The 13,354-nt window shown below is 37.6% G+C and overlaps 1 protein-coding gene across 2 annotated transcripts in view; it reads left to right on the top strand.

Annotated features, from left to right (window-relative positions):
• EXD1 (exonuclease 3'-5' domain containing 1) overlaps positions 1 to 11,003 on the top strand; it is a 29,157-nt gene extending 18,154 nt beyond the window's left edge. For both annotated transcript variants that reach the window (XM_065872637.1, XM_065872636.1), the window contains 5 exons: positions 2,048 to 2,152; positions 2,235 to 2,315; positions 4,478 to 4,621; positions 5,311 to 5,502; positions 10,344 to 11,003. In XM_065872637.1, the coding sequence (XP_065728709.1) occupies positions 2,048 to 2,152; positions 2,235 to 2,315; positions 4,478 to 4,621; positions 5,311 to 5,502; positions 10,344 to 11,003 (1,182 nt within the window). The remainder of the gene's footprint in view (positions 1 to 2,047; positions 2,153 to 2,234; positions 2,316 to 4,477; positions 4,622 to 5,310; positions 5,503 to 10,343) is intronic.
• Positions 11,004 to 13,354: the final 2,351 nt, after the last annotated feature.

Below are 13,354 nucleotides of genomic sequence, written 5' to 3'. Positions count from 1 at the left end.
TTTCGTTTTGTGTTTCTTTCTTTGTTCTGTTTTTTCTAATCTGCTTTCTTTCTGTCAGTATTTCCCACTGCTTTTCTTTTTTTTTTGGCTGCATTGGGTCTTCATTGCTGTGCACGGGCTTTCTCTAGTTGAGGCGAGCTGGGGCTACTCTTCATTGCAGTGCGCGAGCTTCTCATTTGCGGTGGCTTCTCTTGTTGCAGAGCACAGGCTCTAGGTACGTGGGATTCAGTAGTTGTGGTGCATGGGCTCAGTAGTTGTGGCTCACGGGCTCTAGAGCGCAGGCTCAGTAGTTCTGGCATACAGGCTTAGTTGCTCTGTGGCATGTGGGATCTTCCTGGACCAGGGCTTGAACCCATGTCCCCCACACTGGCAGGTGGATTCTTAACCACTGCGCCACCAGGGAAGTACCTCCCACTGCTTTTCTTTAACTTTAAATTATTTAAATGTTTAACCTTCATCTATGGTCAGATATTTTCAGGTATAATATTATGTCTTAAGGTGGCAAATATTTTTTAAGAGTCTTAAAGGTTTTTTTGTCCTTTGGCCTACTTCTCAGGGCTGTTTCTGGGAATCTATCCTAAATAATTCAAAACATGAAGAAAAATTTCTGTGAGAACCTATTCATTTTGGCATCATTTATAGTGGTGAAAAATCAGAAGCCACTTAGTTAACAGTAGCAGACATTACAGTACATTTGATAGATCTTATGTGGCTGTCAAAATCGATGACAAATGCAGCATAGAAAAATGTTTGAAAGTTTATGAAAAGAAGAAGTGGGATATAGATTTGAATGCATATTATTAGAGTGTTATGCATTTTTTTATATGAACAAATGGAAGGGGGTGTTGTGTGGCATGATGCACTGATTCACTGAAGAGATGGATAACAGCTGTCCATGTGCCTGACTCTGTTCTAGTGGTTGCTTTAGTTATGAGTGGTGAATCTGACATAATCTCTTCTTTCACAGAGTTTACAGTCTAGCAGAGAATTATTTTCCAAACTTCTATAATGTGTCTATTCAATTTTTACAATTAAAGAGGTAGAGGAAAAGCAGGGATTGACTATTTCAGGTGTCAAATTTTGGCAAACAACATGAAAGATCTGAGAATGGGTGCCTGGTAGGCCTGGTAATTGTAGCTGTATCAATAGTTTTCTCCTGAAATGACAAAGATGGCATCTGACTGTCCTGTGGCTGGCTGTCTAGACCTATTTGGATCTGTTCTTGCCTTCATTCTTTGATTCAGTAGATTATCCAGCTGTATGGCCTCTGTGACTTTTATGATCAGAAACAACCTAGAATACTTATAATTGTATAAAATTGATCAAAATGACAGTATTTCACATCCTACCATTTGTGCCAGTGTGTTTGTTGCCTGTTTTAAACTGCTAGAGGACAGGGATCTTCTCTTATGAGTAATTTTATGTAACACCCAACACAATCATGTGTATTATGGAACTCAGAGAAATAGCCTTTGGTGTTATCGAGAGTGAAATATTGTTCATTTCCCTTAAACCTATAATCCCTGCATTTTAGAATGCCACAGGTGAGACATAAAACATTAAAGAAGAAAAAAAGCTAAAGGCTAAACTACTAGCTTGTCCTTTTCTTTCCTTTTGAAAATCACAGTGATAGTGTTTTTGTGGGTTTTTTTTTTCTTACTTAAGGAAATTTAAACCTGTTTTCCCTAAGAATCAATGAGTGCCTATTGTTTACTTTAAAGATGAGGCTGTTAAATATTTTTCACATGCTTTTCTTTGTTGTTGTTGTTTTTTTTTTTTTTTGCAGTACGCAGGCCTCTCACCGTTGTGGCCTCTCCCGTTGTGGAGCACAGGCTCCGGATGCACAGGCTCAGTGGCCATGGCTCATGGGCCCAGCCGCTCCGCGGCATGTGGGATTTTCCCGGACTGGGGCACGAACCCGTGTCCCCTGCATCGGCAGGCAGACTCTCAACCACTGCACCACCAGGAAAGCCCTCACATGCCTTTCTTGATCCTCAGATCCCCTTCCCTAGTTCTTTCTTATGTGTGTCTGGATGGTCTGTTGTAGGTGGCCACAAATAGCCGAGTTTACTTATTTGACATTTTCCTTCTGGGAAGTCGTGTTTTCAGCAATGGACTTCAGATGGTATTAGAAGACAAGAGAATTTTGAAGGTGAGTGTGTAAGCTGATTCATCTGCTAGTAAGAATAACAGCCAGGTTCTAATAACTCTTTCTCTGTCTTCTGATTCCTTAGGTTATCCATGATTGTCGTTGGCTTTCTGATTGCCTCTCTCATCAGTATGGAATTTTGCTGAATAATGTCTTTGACACCCAGGTACAGGCAGGGAAACACTGGAATCAATGCAGTGTATATAGCTCCTGTAGAAAATAGGCCTTGTCTGATGAGTGATTGAAAGTCTTGTTGTGTGTGCCTCATTCCTGCCCACTTCTCATGTAAGATGTTTGTACAATATGTGAGAACATTTGGTGCACTGAAGAAGTACTGGAGAAAAGTTACTTGTAATTATTTAGGGTTTTTTCCCTTCATTTTGCTCCAGAAATGTTCAAATAAGAAGCAAGCTCCATACTCTGTAGCATTCAGAAACTCAAACAATTTTGGGGTCATTTGGAAATCTGACATGGATTCTTACTGTGAGGTGGACAGTCAGTCACGTCTATGCCTTTACCACATATGTATCAGTTAAGGCTGATGGCTAATTGGCATCTAGCTCAGGGATGCAGGTTGTCCTAGATGTTCCCCCAAAGCCTATACTGGCCCCAGATAGCCTGAAGATAAGCGGTTTTTCTCTGATCTAAAGGACCTAGAGAAATGAGAAATTCCCAGATTATACTAGATCTGGGTTTCTGGTTTGGCTGTGAGAGCCATAAACCCACTAGTTTTCATTATGTATTCTTTAAGTTCTTCTAGTCTTCTAGGTTAATGCCATGAAAGGGAGATCTTGAATATATAAACCTAGAGCCTTTGGAGAGGGGTTAAAATAATGAGTTAGCCAATTATTTTTTAACAGAAATTCCTAAAAGTTCAACTTTATGTTATTGTATGTGGTTTAAGTTTGCTCTTTATGTATCTGCTTGTAATGAACTTTGTTCCACTTCTCTTGTTTACATGTTCCTTTGGGTCTTCTTTCAAGAGCATTCACTATATAGAGATTGCTTCTATGCTTACTCCAAAATGTAACACAGTTGCTCATTGTTCCCTTGAGGCCATCAGGCTTCTTGATTAGACCTCATATGTATTGTCTAATGAAGACATTGGCATATCTTTCCATATTTTTCTTTTCAGATTTTCATAGTACAAGAAGCAGGAATTGAGAATTATTTCAATTTGTTTTCCTTTAACACAGTGTATTAGTTTCCTATTGCTGTTGTAACTAATCACCACAAATTTTGTGGCTTAAAACATAAATTTAGGGCTTCCCTGGTGGCGCAGTGGTTGAGAGTCCGCCTGCCGATGCAGGGGACACGGGTTCGTGCTCCGGCCTGGGAGGATCCCACATGCCGCGGAGCAGCTGGGCCCGTGAGCCATGGCCGCTGAGCCTGCGCGTCCGGAGCCTGTGCTCCGCAACAGGAGAGGCCACAACAGTGAGAGGCCCACGTACCGAAACAAACAAACAAACAAAAAAAACACATAAATTTACTCTCTTACAGTTCTGGAGGTCAGACGTCTGAAATCATTTGCACTGGGTGAAAGTCAAGGTGTCAGCAGGGCTGGTTTCTTCTGGAGGCTCTGAGAGGACAGTCTGTTTCCTTGCTTTTCAGCTTTCACCTGTGTTCTTTGGCTTGTGGCTCCTTCTATCTTCACAGTGCACCAATCTCTGCTTTCATCATCACATCACCTTCTCTTCTGGCTGTAGTAAAATCTCCCTCTGCCTCGTCTTATAAGAATACTTGTGATTACATTTAGGGCCCATCTGGATAATTCAAGTTAATCTCCCTATCTCAATATCCTTAACTAATCACAGCAGCAAAGTCCATTTCGCCATTTAAGATAACATTCACAGGTCCAGGAATTAGGATGTGGATATATTTGGGGGCTGTTATTTAGCCTGCCACACACAGACAAATAATGATTCCAATTCTTAATTTTATTAGCTTTCCTTACCAAAACTTTACCAGAGTTGCTAATAAGTAGAAGTAATTCTTTAATTTCATCTTCCTTTCCCCATTCCTTGAAGGCACCAAAGAGTAATAATCATAAGGCAGGCAAATAAAAGAAGTGGAAAAGAAAATAGACAGGGACACATTAAAGTTGGGTGATCCTTTTTCTTTTTCTTTTCTTTTTTTTTTTTCTAATTTTTCAGAATAAGATAACCTAACAACTTTAAATTTTCTCATGGCATTGTCTATCATATGGGTCCTTGGGAAAAATGGTATTTAAAGATGTTTCTCTAAATGTATTTCTGCTATTTCTGTCATGAGATAGCTCTCTGTATATATCCTACAGACTGGTCTGTTTGTCTTTTTTTAATGCCACAGGTAGCAGATGTCCTTCAATTTTCCATGGAAACAGGCGGCTTTCTTCCAAACTGCATTAGTACTTTACAGGAGAGTTTAATCAGACACCTTAAAATAGCCCCTAAATATCTCTCCTTTCTGGAAGAGAGACAAAAACGGATTCGGGTGAGTATTAGCGTATGTCCCATATAACATTAATATTTTCAAGTGTCTTGCGAGTGGGATTATCAGCATATTATATAGAGAAATGACAGCTGCTGTGTAAGCGTATGAACATTGCCAGAATCTTAGTTGTTCCAAATGGGAACAGTTTGTTTGTGGTCTTAAGTGGAAAAAAGCCAGCATCCAGATTTGTTGGTTATCAATTAAAAAGTACTCTGAAATAAATTTTCAATTGGACAAGTGGGGATTTTATTGGGAATTTGGATTAAGGCAGTGGAACAAAAATCATGCCAATTATTTCTCCCAAAGTAAGATAGATTTTCTTCAGCTTCTAATAGCCTTGCATGCAAACTTAGGTCATGACCATATTGGCTGCAATTTTGGCCATATAATCTAATCAGTCCTGCTGCCTCCAGTTTTGAATGAGAAGCTCTGATCTCTCTCTCTCTCTCTTCTTCCCTCCCTCCCTCCCCACATCTTTCCCCCATCACATACACACACTCACTGTATACACACAATAAGTGTGTGTATGTGTGTATATTCTCAGAAGGCTAGCCATAGTGTGAAAGTAGAAGGTAATAATTGAAGAAAATGACAGTAATGGTGATTTAAGTTAAGCAGCACTTAGATAAACCATTATTTTCTTTAAAGATTTGCTTACTATTCAGAGAAAATTGTTTTGGTGTCTCTAGGAAAACCCAGAACTATGGTTCACACGACCTCTTTCACCCTCTTTGCTAAAAATTTTGGCCTTGGAAGCTACCTACCTGCTGCCCCTTCGCTTGGTACTTCTAGATGAAATGATGTCTGATCTAACTACCCTGGTGGACGGGTACCTAAACACCTACCGAGAAGGGTCTGCAGACTGGCTGGGAGGCATGGAGGTAGGTGCCACTCTCTGTGGCTGTGTTTTCAGGACCTCTGTGTCCTCATGGGGGCCACAGTGATACCCACTGTTCACAGCTGCACCAAATTTCTTTCAGCAGACTTGATGATAAATATTCTTGAAGCGGCTATAGCTTGGGCTTAATTCAGCTCCTTAAGCACTTTTTTTCAATATATATATATATTTTATGATCACTGACATTTATTTCATATGATGCAACTGGTGATGTGCATTTCAATAAAACTAAAAGTTGATGTGCTAGAAGTCCTAACTCCTTTCTTAAATATTGTACCAATTTTTCTCACAATATTAAGTTATGTTTCCAGTAAATATATCTTTCAAAGAAAGGGTAAATTTCATTAGTTATTTTTATGAAGCCAGCACAATATAAGAAAACTTATATTGTTGGCAAACTATTGCATTAGGCCAACTCTGGCCCATGGCCTATTTTTGTAAAGCTCACAATCTAAGAATGATTTTTATAGTCTTAAAGGATTGTTAAAAAAAAAAAAAGTATGCTTGTGGCTTACAAAGCCTAAAATGTTTATTATTTGACTCCTTACATAAAAAGTTCACAGGCTACTGCTATAAACAGTTCTCATTTAGGAATACTGATGCAAAATCCTAAATAAAATAATAGCATTTTTGTACAAACTCCACTTAGATATATTATACTTTTCTATTAATGTGTCTCTCGATTCTAGTTACAAGCATGGTTTAATATTATATTAATATTTATTAATATTTAATATTATATTAAATTCTGTATTTTATTGGGGCCAAGAAATCTTATGATTATCTCATAAATGCTGAAAAAGTTATTTTGTAACTTTTTTATATTTTGCTCTCACTGTTTAACAAGAAAAGATCAATGTAAAAATCCTTTCATAGTTTGCTTGATTGGAGAATTTTAATGTTTTTCATTTATCATTGTAAAGCCAAGGACAATTTAACTTTTTAATATTTTGTTCTCACTGTTTATTGCTGAAAAAATTTGATAATATTCTATATACATTATTGATTAAAGTTGGAATAGGTACTTTAACATGATAAAACATATATCTCAGGCAAGAAGACTACCTAATATTTGATTGGGAACATCAATATCAAGAAATATACAGAAATGGTGACTATCACCACTACTTTAATACAGAAATGGTGACTATCGCCACTACTTTAATAGTTTCTGACGCTATTAGCCAGTGAGGTTAGAAAAAAAAAAGATGAACTATAAAAATTGAACAGGAGGAATAGGAATGATGACTTGCCTATGATATACCTGAATACTGAAGAGAATCAATTGAAAAAGATTGCCAAAAACAAAAAGACAGTTTAGTAAAATGGGTACAAATATAACATAAAACTTAATAGCTTTCCTATATCCCTGTACACAACTACAGAATATAATGGGGGAAAAATTCATTTATAATTGTAACAAAAAATAGATTATCTAGAAATAAATCTAACAAGAAATGTGAAATATAGAGATAAAAAAATGTTAAAGTATTACTGAATGGCATAAAAGAGGACTTAAATGAATGGGGACATTAAGTATTTTTGGCAATCAGTTATTCCTAAATTAACTTTAAAAAAAAAATTAGTTTATTTATTATTTATATTTTTGGTTGCATTGGGTCTTTGTTGCTGTGCACGGGCTTTCTCCAATTGCAGCAAGCGGGGGCTACGCTTCGTTGTGATGCGCGGGCTTCTCATTGCGGTGGCTTCTCTTGTTGTGGAGCACAGGCTCTAGGTGCGGGGGCTTCAGTAGTTGTGGCATGTGGGCTCAGTAGTTGTGGCTCACGGGCTTAATTGCTCCACGGCATGTAGGATCTTCCCGGGCCAGGGCTCAAACCCGTGTCCCCTTCATTGGCAGGTGGGTTCTTAACCACTGGGCCACCAGGGAACCCCCCTAAATTAACTTTTAAATTTAACTTTCTTTTAAGAAAAATGCTAAAGCCATAATTACTTTGGCAAACTGTGATTATAGTGTTTATAGAGATAAATAAGCATAAATAAGAATAGTCCTGTCAGATATTAAAACATGTCTACACTAAATATGAGCGGTACATGTATAGGCAGATCGATGGAATAGAGAACCCAGAAATAGATCTCATATATATCAGTAATGGTTGAGATAAAGGTAAAATTTCCAATCAATGAGAAAAAGATAAGTATTTAGTAAATGGCCTCAGGCAATTGACTAACCATTGTGGGGGAGGAGAATCAGAGTTGGATTGTTATCTCTTTCTGCTACACCAAAATAAATCCCATGGATCAAGTATTTATGTAAGAACTAGAATTATAAAAGTATTGAAGGGGCTTCTCTGGTGGTGCAGTGGTTGAGAGTCCGCCTGCCGATGCAGGGGACGTGGGTTTGTGCCCCGGTCCGGGAAGATCCCACATGCCGGGGAGCAGCTAGGCCCATGAGCCATGGCCGCTGAGCCTGCGCGTCCGGAGCCTGTGCTCCGCAACTGGAGAGGCCACAGCAGTGAGAGGCCCGCGTAAAAAAAAAAAAAAAAAGTATTGGAAAAAAAGTATTGGGACTTCCCTGGTGGTCCAGTGGCTAAGACTCTGCACTCCCAAAGCAGAGGGCCTGGGTTCCATCCCTGGTCAGGGAACTAGATCCCACATGTGGCAGTGAAGATCCCATGTGCTGCAACTAAGACCCAGTGCAGCTAAATAAATAAGTAAATAAATATTTTTTAAAAGTATTAAAAGAAAATTATGTCACAGTAGGGAATATGTCCCCTCCCCCAACTTTACTGAGGAATAGTTGACAAAATTAATTGTGTATATTTAAAGTGTACATTGTGATGATTTGATATACATTGTGGAATGATTACCAAGATCAAGATAACTAACATCCATCACCTCATAGCTAACTTTTTTTTATGTAGTGAGAATGCTTAAGATCTACTCTCAGAAACTTTCAAGTATATAAGACTGAACTATTAACTGCAGTAACCATGCTGTGCATTAGATCCTCAGAACTTATTCTTCTTATAACTGAAAGTTTGTACCCTCTGACCTACATCTCCCCATTTTCCTCTCCCTCAACCCCTGGGAACCCCCATTCTATTCTCTGTTTTTATGAAATCAGATTTTTGTTTTTGTTTTTTAAGATTTCATATATAAGTGATACTGTGCAGTATTTGTCTTTGTCTGGCTTATTTCACTTAGCATAATACCCTCCAAGTTCAAACATATTGTTGCAGATGGCAGGACTGCCTTCTTTTTTATGGCTGAATAATATTCTATTGTATAGAATATTGTATTGTATAATGTATATACACCACATCTTTATCCATTTATCTATTGATAGACACAGGTTGTTTACATATTGTGACTATTGTGAATTATGATGCAGTGAACAAGGGAATGTACATATCTCCTTGCGATCCTATTTTCTTTTTTTTTTTTTTTTAAATTTTTTTTATAATTCTGTTTTTTATACACTTAGTGTATTTTATACTTATTTATTTATTTGGCTGCACCGGGTCTTAGTTGTGGCATGCAAACTCTTAGTTGCAGCATGTGGGATCTAGTTCCCTGACTAGGGATCAAACCCAGGTCCCCTGCATTGGGAACGTGGAGTCTTAGCCACTGGACCACCAGGGAAGTCCTACGATCCTATTTTCATATGCTTCAGATATGTACCCAGACGTGGGATTGCTGGACCATATAATAGTTCTATTTTTAATTTTTTGAGGAACATCCACGTTGTTTTCCACTGTTTTACATGGTAATGTAAATTGCATCAATTTACATTCCGATCAACAGCATATGAGTTCCCTTTTCTCCACATTCTCACCAACACTTGTTATCTGTCTTTTTGATAATAGCCATCTTAACAGGTGTCAGTAACACCTCATTGTGGTTTTGATTTGCATTTCCCTGATAACTAGTGACTTCGAGCACCTTTTCATGTACCTGTTAGCCATCTAAATATCTTCTTTGGAAAATTATCTATTCAGGTCCTTTGCTCACTTTTAAATTAGAGTATTTGCATTTTTGCTATTGAGTTGTATGAGGAAATGCTTTTCTATGCAATACAGAAATACTCAGAACTCATAAAAGATGAATAAATATGACTTTAAAATTTTTGTATGGCGAAAATACTGTGAACAAAGTCAAAAGGAAAGCAACCTAGGAAAAATTATTTGCCTCATGTAACAAAGAGGACATTTTCTTAATATATTCTTTATTGTAGCATTTATGTAATGAAAAAATACTGAAGACAACCCAAATATCCATCCACAAGGGTTTGGTTAAACAAACTATTGTATATCCATACAGCCATTAAAATTGTCAATATGGAAAAATCTCCAAGACAGAATTTTTAGTTGGAAAAATCAAGAAGAAGAAGAATATATAATGTTATGTAGCCATTTGTATAAAATAATTTTAGAAAGAGTTATCAAAATAAAAAGTTGGGGGGAAATAAAAATTGAAAAATGTAATCCAATGAATAGATAAATATTTAGTAAGGGATCATATATGCAAAGACTGTCTCTGGAGGCTACAGAAGAAGCTGCTTTTTAGAGGATGCACCTGCTAAGGCAGTTGGGGCGAGGTTGGAATGGACCCTTACTTTTCATTGTATAATCTTTATACGTACACACATGCACAACATACACACAAAATTGGATTAAAAATATTTAAATTACTTGAAAAATAGTACTACTATAGTTGAAGACACTAGAGGGTGCTATAAGAACACATTTGAATAGACCCTTGCTTGCCAAATACTAAGTGTAGTAGAAGTGATTTTAAAGTGATTTTAAGGACCATATTCAGAAGTTTAGTTATAGTAGACTTGTGTTCATTTTCTTTTCTTAGCGTACATGTATGGAGCTCCCAGAGGAACTGCTTCGACTGAAGGACTTCCAGAGACAGCGCAGAGAGAGAGCTGCAAAAGAATATAGAGTAAATGCGCAGGGACTCCTAATAAGGACAGTACTACATCCAAAGAAGTCTATGACAGAGACAGCAGGGAAAAAGGGGAAAGTAAGAGGTTTCTTAGTTTGTAAAAATTCTACGCTAGATAAAGCTCCAAATTTTACATCTCACAAGGATGTAAATTTGCTAAAAGAAGAATCTAAGAGTAAGCAAACCACAGCGGAATCTCAACATCTACCTCCCATAAAGGAAGAAGTCAGTGAAGATTCCAGTAACAAACGAATTTGCCCTGAGTCAGAGGGGTTTAAGGACCAGAGAATAACTCTAAAAGAATACCTCAAGATACCTAAACAAGAGTTTCAGACAAATTTATCTTTGAAAGAGGAGATAGAACAGTTACTGATGGTGGAAAACAAGGAAGATCTAAAATGTACAAAACAAGATGTTTTAGTGTCTCCTTCCTTTCCTCAGGAAACCAGAGTGTCTCCAAGTGACATTTTTCATCCTTTTAGAAAAGCTGTGCTTCCCACACATCCTCCCTGCCCAGCTTTGGAGAAGACTGATTCCTGGATAAATCCAGATTCTCCCAATCTGCCTTAGAGATCTGCAGTTTGTTCTTGAGGCCAATAAAGGTGGCTTATTTCCTCTGCCATCAAGGCCTTCCTCAGTGCTTAAGTTTCTTGTGCTGTAAATTAGTCACAGGCTTTGGGGGAAATTATATCCTCTTGCTTGCTCCTATATTCTTAGAATTTGGTTAGGATGGGAATGAATAAGTTAAATAATGGAAGAAGTAAACGTTCTGATTATGTCACTGTGTAGAAATGTTCCCTGTGGCCAAACTGAATTATTTCTCATAATTTGGGTTTAAAGGATTTGAGGAAGGGAAAAATTTTGGACTTAGTGTCTGGAAGAATCTATACTTTAAATTTTTTGTTGTTTTTTCTGGCTTGAAGGATGTTGGTAAAACTCTTAGCCATAAGTTTAAAAATACTAGTACCTGACAACTTTACCTGTACTTTTTTCCTTTTTAGAATATTAACTTTGTCAATTATACCTCAATAAAGATGAAAAATATTAACTTTATTTTTGAATTTTAAATGTTTGGTCTGTCTTATGTCATAGGCAAACAATAGTTTATGTTATTACAGGAATCAATATCCCAGTTTTAATTTCTTTTCATTCCATTTACTTTTAGAGAGTTTTGTCCATTTCCCTAACAAAGCAGGGCCTTCTTTAGAGTATGGCTATTATGTAAACTTGAAGTTTGATTCCACTATATTTGCCTGGAGTTGGTATGCCTTCTTAGGGTGAAAGGAAGGTAGCCTGTACTGAGCCCTTTTTATGTTGAATACTTGCAAGTTGCTCATTCTTTTGTGAATAATAACCAGTAAACCTGGTTGGTATTAGGTTATCTCTCACTTTTCTTCATTGGGTCAGGGTAGGAATAAATTGGAATGTGTCTGCATTTCTAGGTCTAGAATCCAGTGAGAAATCTGTAACTTTTTTTTTTTTTTTTTTTTTTCCGGCCCTGCACGGCCTGTGGGATCCTAGTTCCTTGACCAGGGATAGAACCTGGGCCACCTCAATGAAAGCACCAAGCCCTAACCATTGGACTGCCAGGGAATTCCCTAGAAATCTGTAATTTGACTGTTATACAGGCCTCTACTACTTAGGGGAGACAGGGACAGTCTATAATTAGGAACATCCTTGTCTGTGCTCATTGATTCTATCATGAGTACCACTGAAAGAACAGCTGTGTCTTCCAAATCCCAGAGCCCAGATCTGGTCTAAGCTTAAGATGAAGGCAGGACTAAGAGCAGTCAGCTCAGCCCTGCAGTTGCTGTCCCTCACTTTGTCCATAGTTTAGAAGGTCATTGGAGGCCAAGGTGGTTTCTGGTTCATTCTGGGTGAATGTGTTTTCCAGGTTGAGCCCAGAAAGTGGTTAATCTAGGTTTACTCTGGGAAGGGCATGAATTTCTGTGAAATTCATAGAATTGATTTAGCTTCTTATGGAACCATACCACACACAATTTTTATACATACATACATGTAAATATACAGGCTACAAAGAAAAATGTGACGTTCTTCATATTAAAAAAAAAGGATTCTTCTTTCATTATGTATTTTGTGACTAATAAAGAACAGGATTCTGTTGGACCTTTGCTGTACTGCTCAATATGGTAGTTATATGTGGCTATTGAAATTTAAAATTAAATTGATTAAAATGAAATAAAATTAAGAATTCAGTTCCTCAGTTGCACTTGCCATATGTCCAATACTCAATAGTTTGATGTACCCAGTGGCTACCATATTGAACATCACAGATATAGAACATTTCCATCATTCCAGAAAGTTCTATTGGACACTGCTATTTGAGAAGTACTTTGACTCTCAGAACTAAATGAGCCTTCCGGGTTTCATCACAATATTTTCTTAGTGAAACGGTCACATAACTGGAACTGCATTTTTCTCCATATTCTCATTCTAGCCTGGAGTGCCTACCTAAATTCCATGTGCTCAGATCCAACCATGAACTTCTGTCCTTTGCTGGATAGAGTGAAAAAAAAATCCCTGGGTTCTTCAAGCCCTGCTGCTAGTGCTCTGTGCCATTACTTAGATTTCTTAACTAAATTTTGCTCAGATTTTGGAAAATCTTTGGTTCTTGACCCAACCAATTGTTGAGTTCTTACTCTGTATTTTTCTAGTTGAGAGTTTATAAACCATACTGCCTGCTTTTCCAAACTCTTGGAGTCTTGCTTCAGTCTACACCGAATTCCTGCATCTGTCCTACTCAGGTCTGACCTTTCTGTACATGATCTGCAGTTAGAGATTCTCACAAGCAATCTGATCCTTTTAATTTGGGAATTAGGAAACAGAGTTAAATGACTTCCCTGAAGAAAAGTGCTGCACTGAGAATAGAACCAGTGTTTCTTACTTCTTGGTCCATTCAG

The sequence above is a fragment of the Phocoena phocoena genome, chromosome 2, assembly GCF_963924675.1.
Source record: "Phocoena phocoena chromosome 2, mPhoPho1.1, whole genome shotgun sequence".
Lineage (NCBI taxonomy): Eukaryota > Metazoa > Chordata > Mammalia > Artiodactyla > Phocoenidae > Phocoena > Phocoena phocoena.
This window is presented reverse-complemented; position numbering and strand designations above follow the sequence as displayed.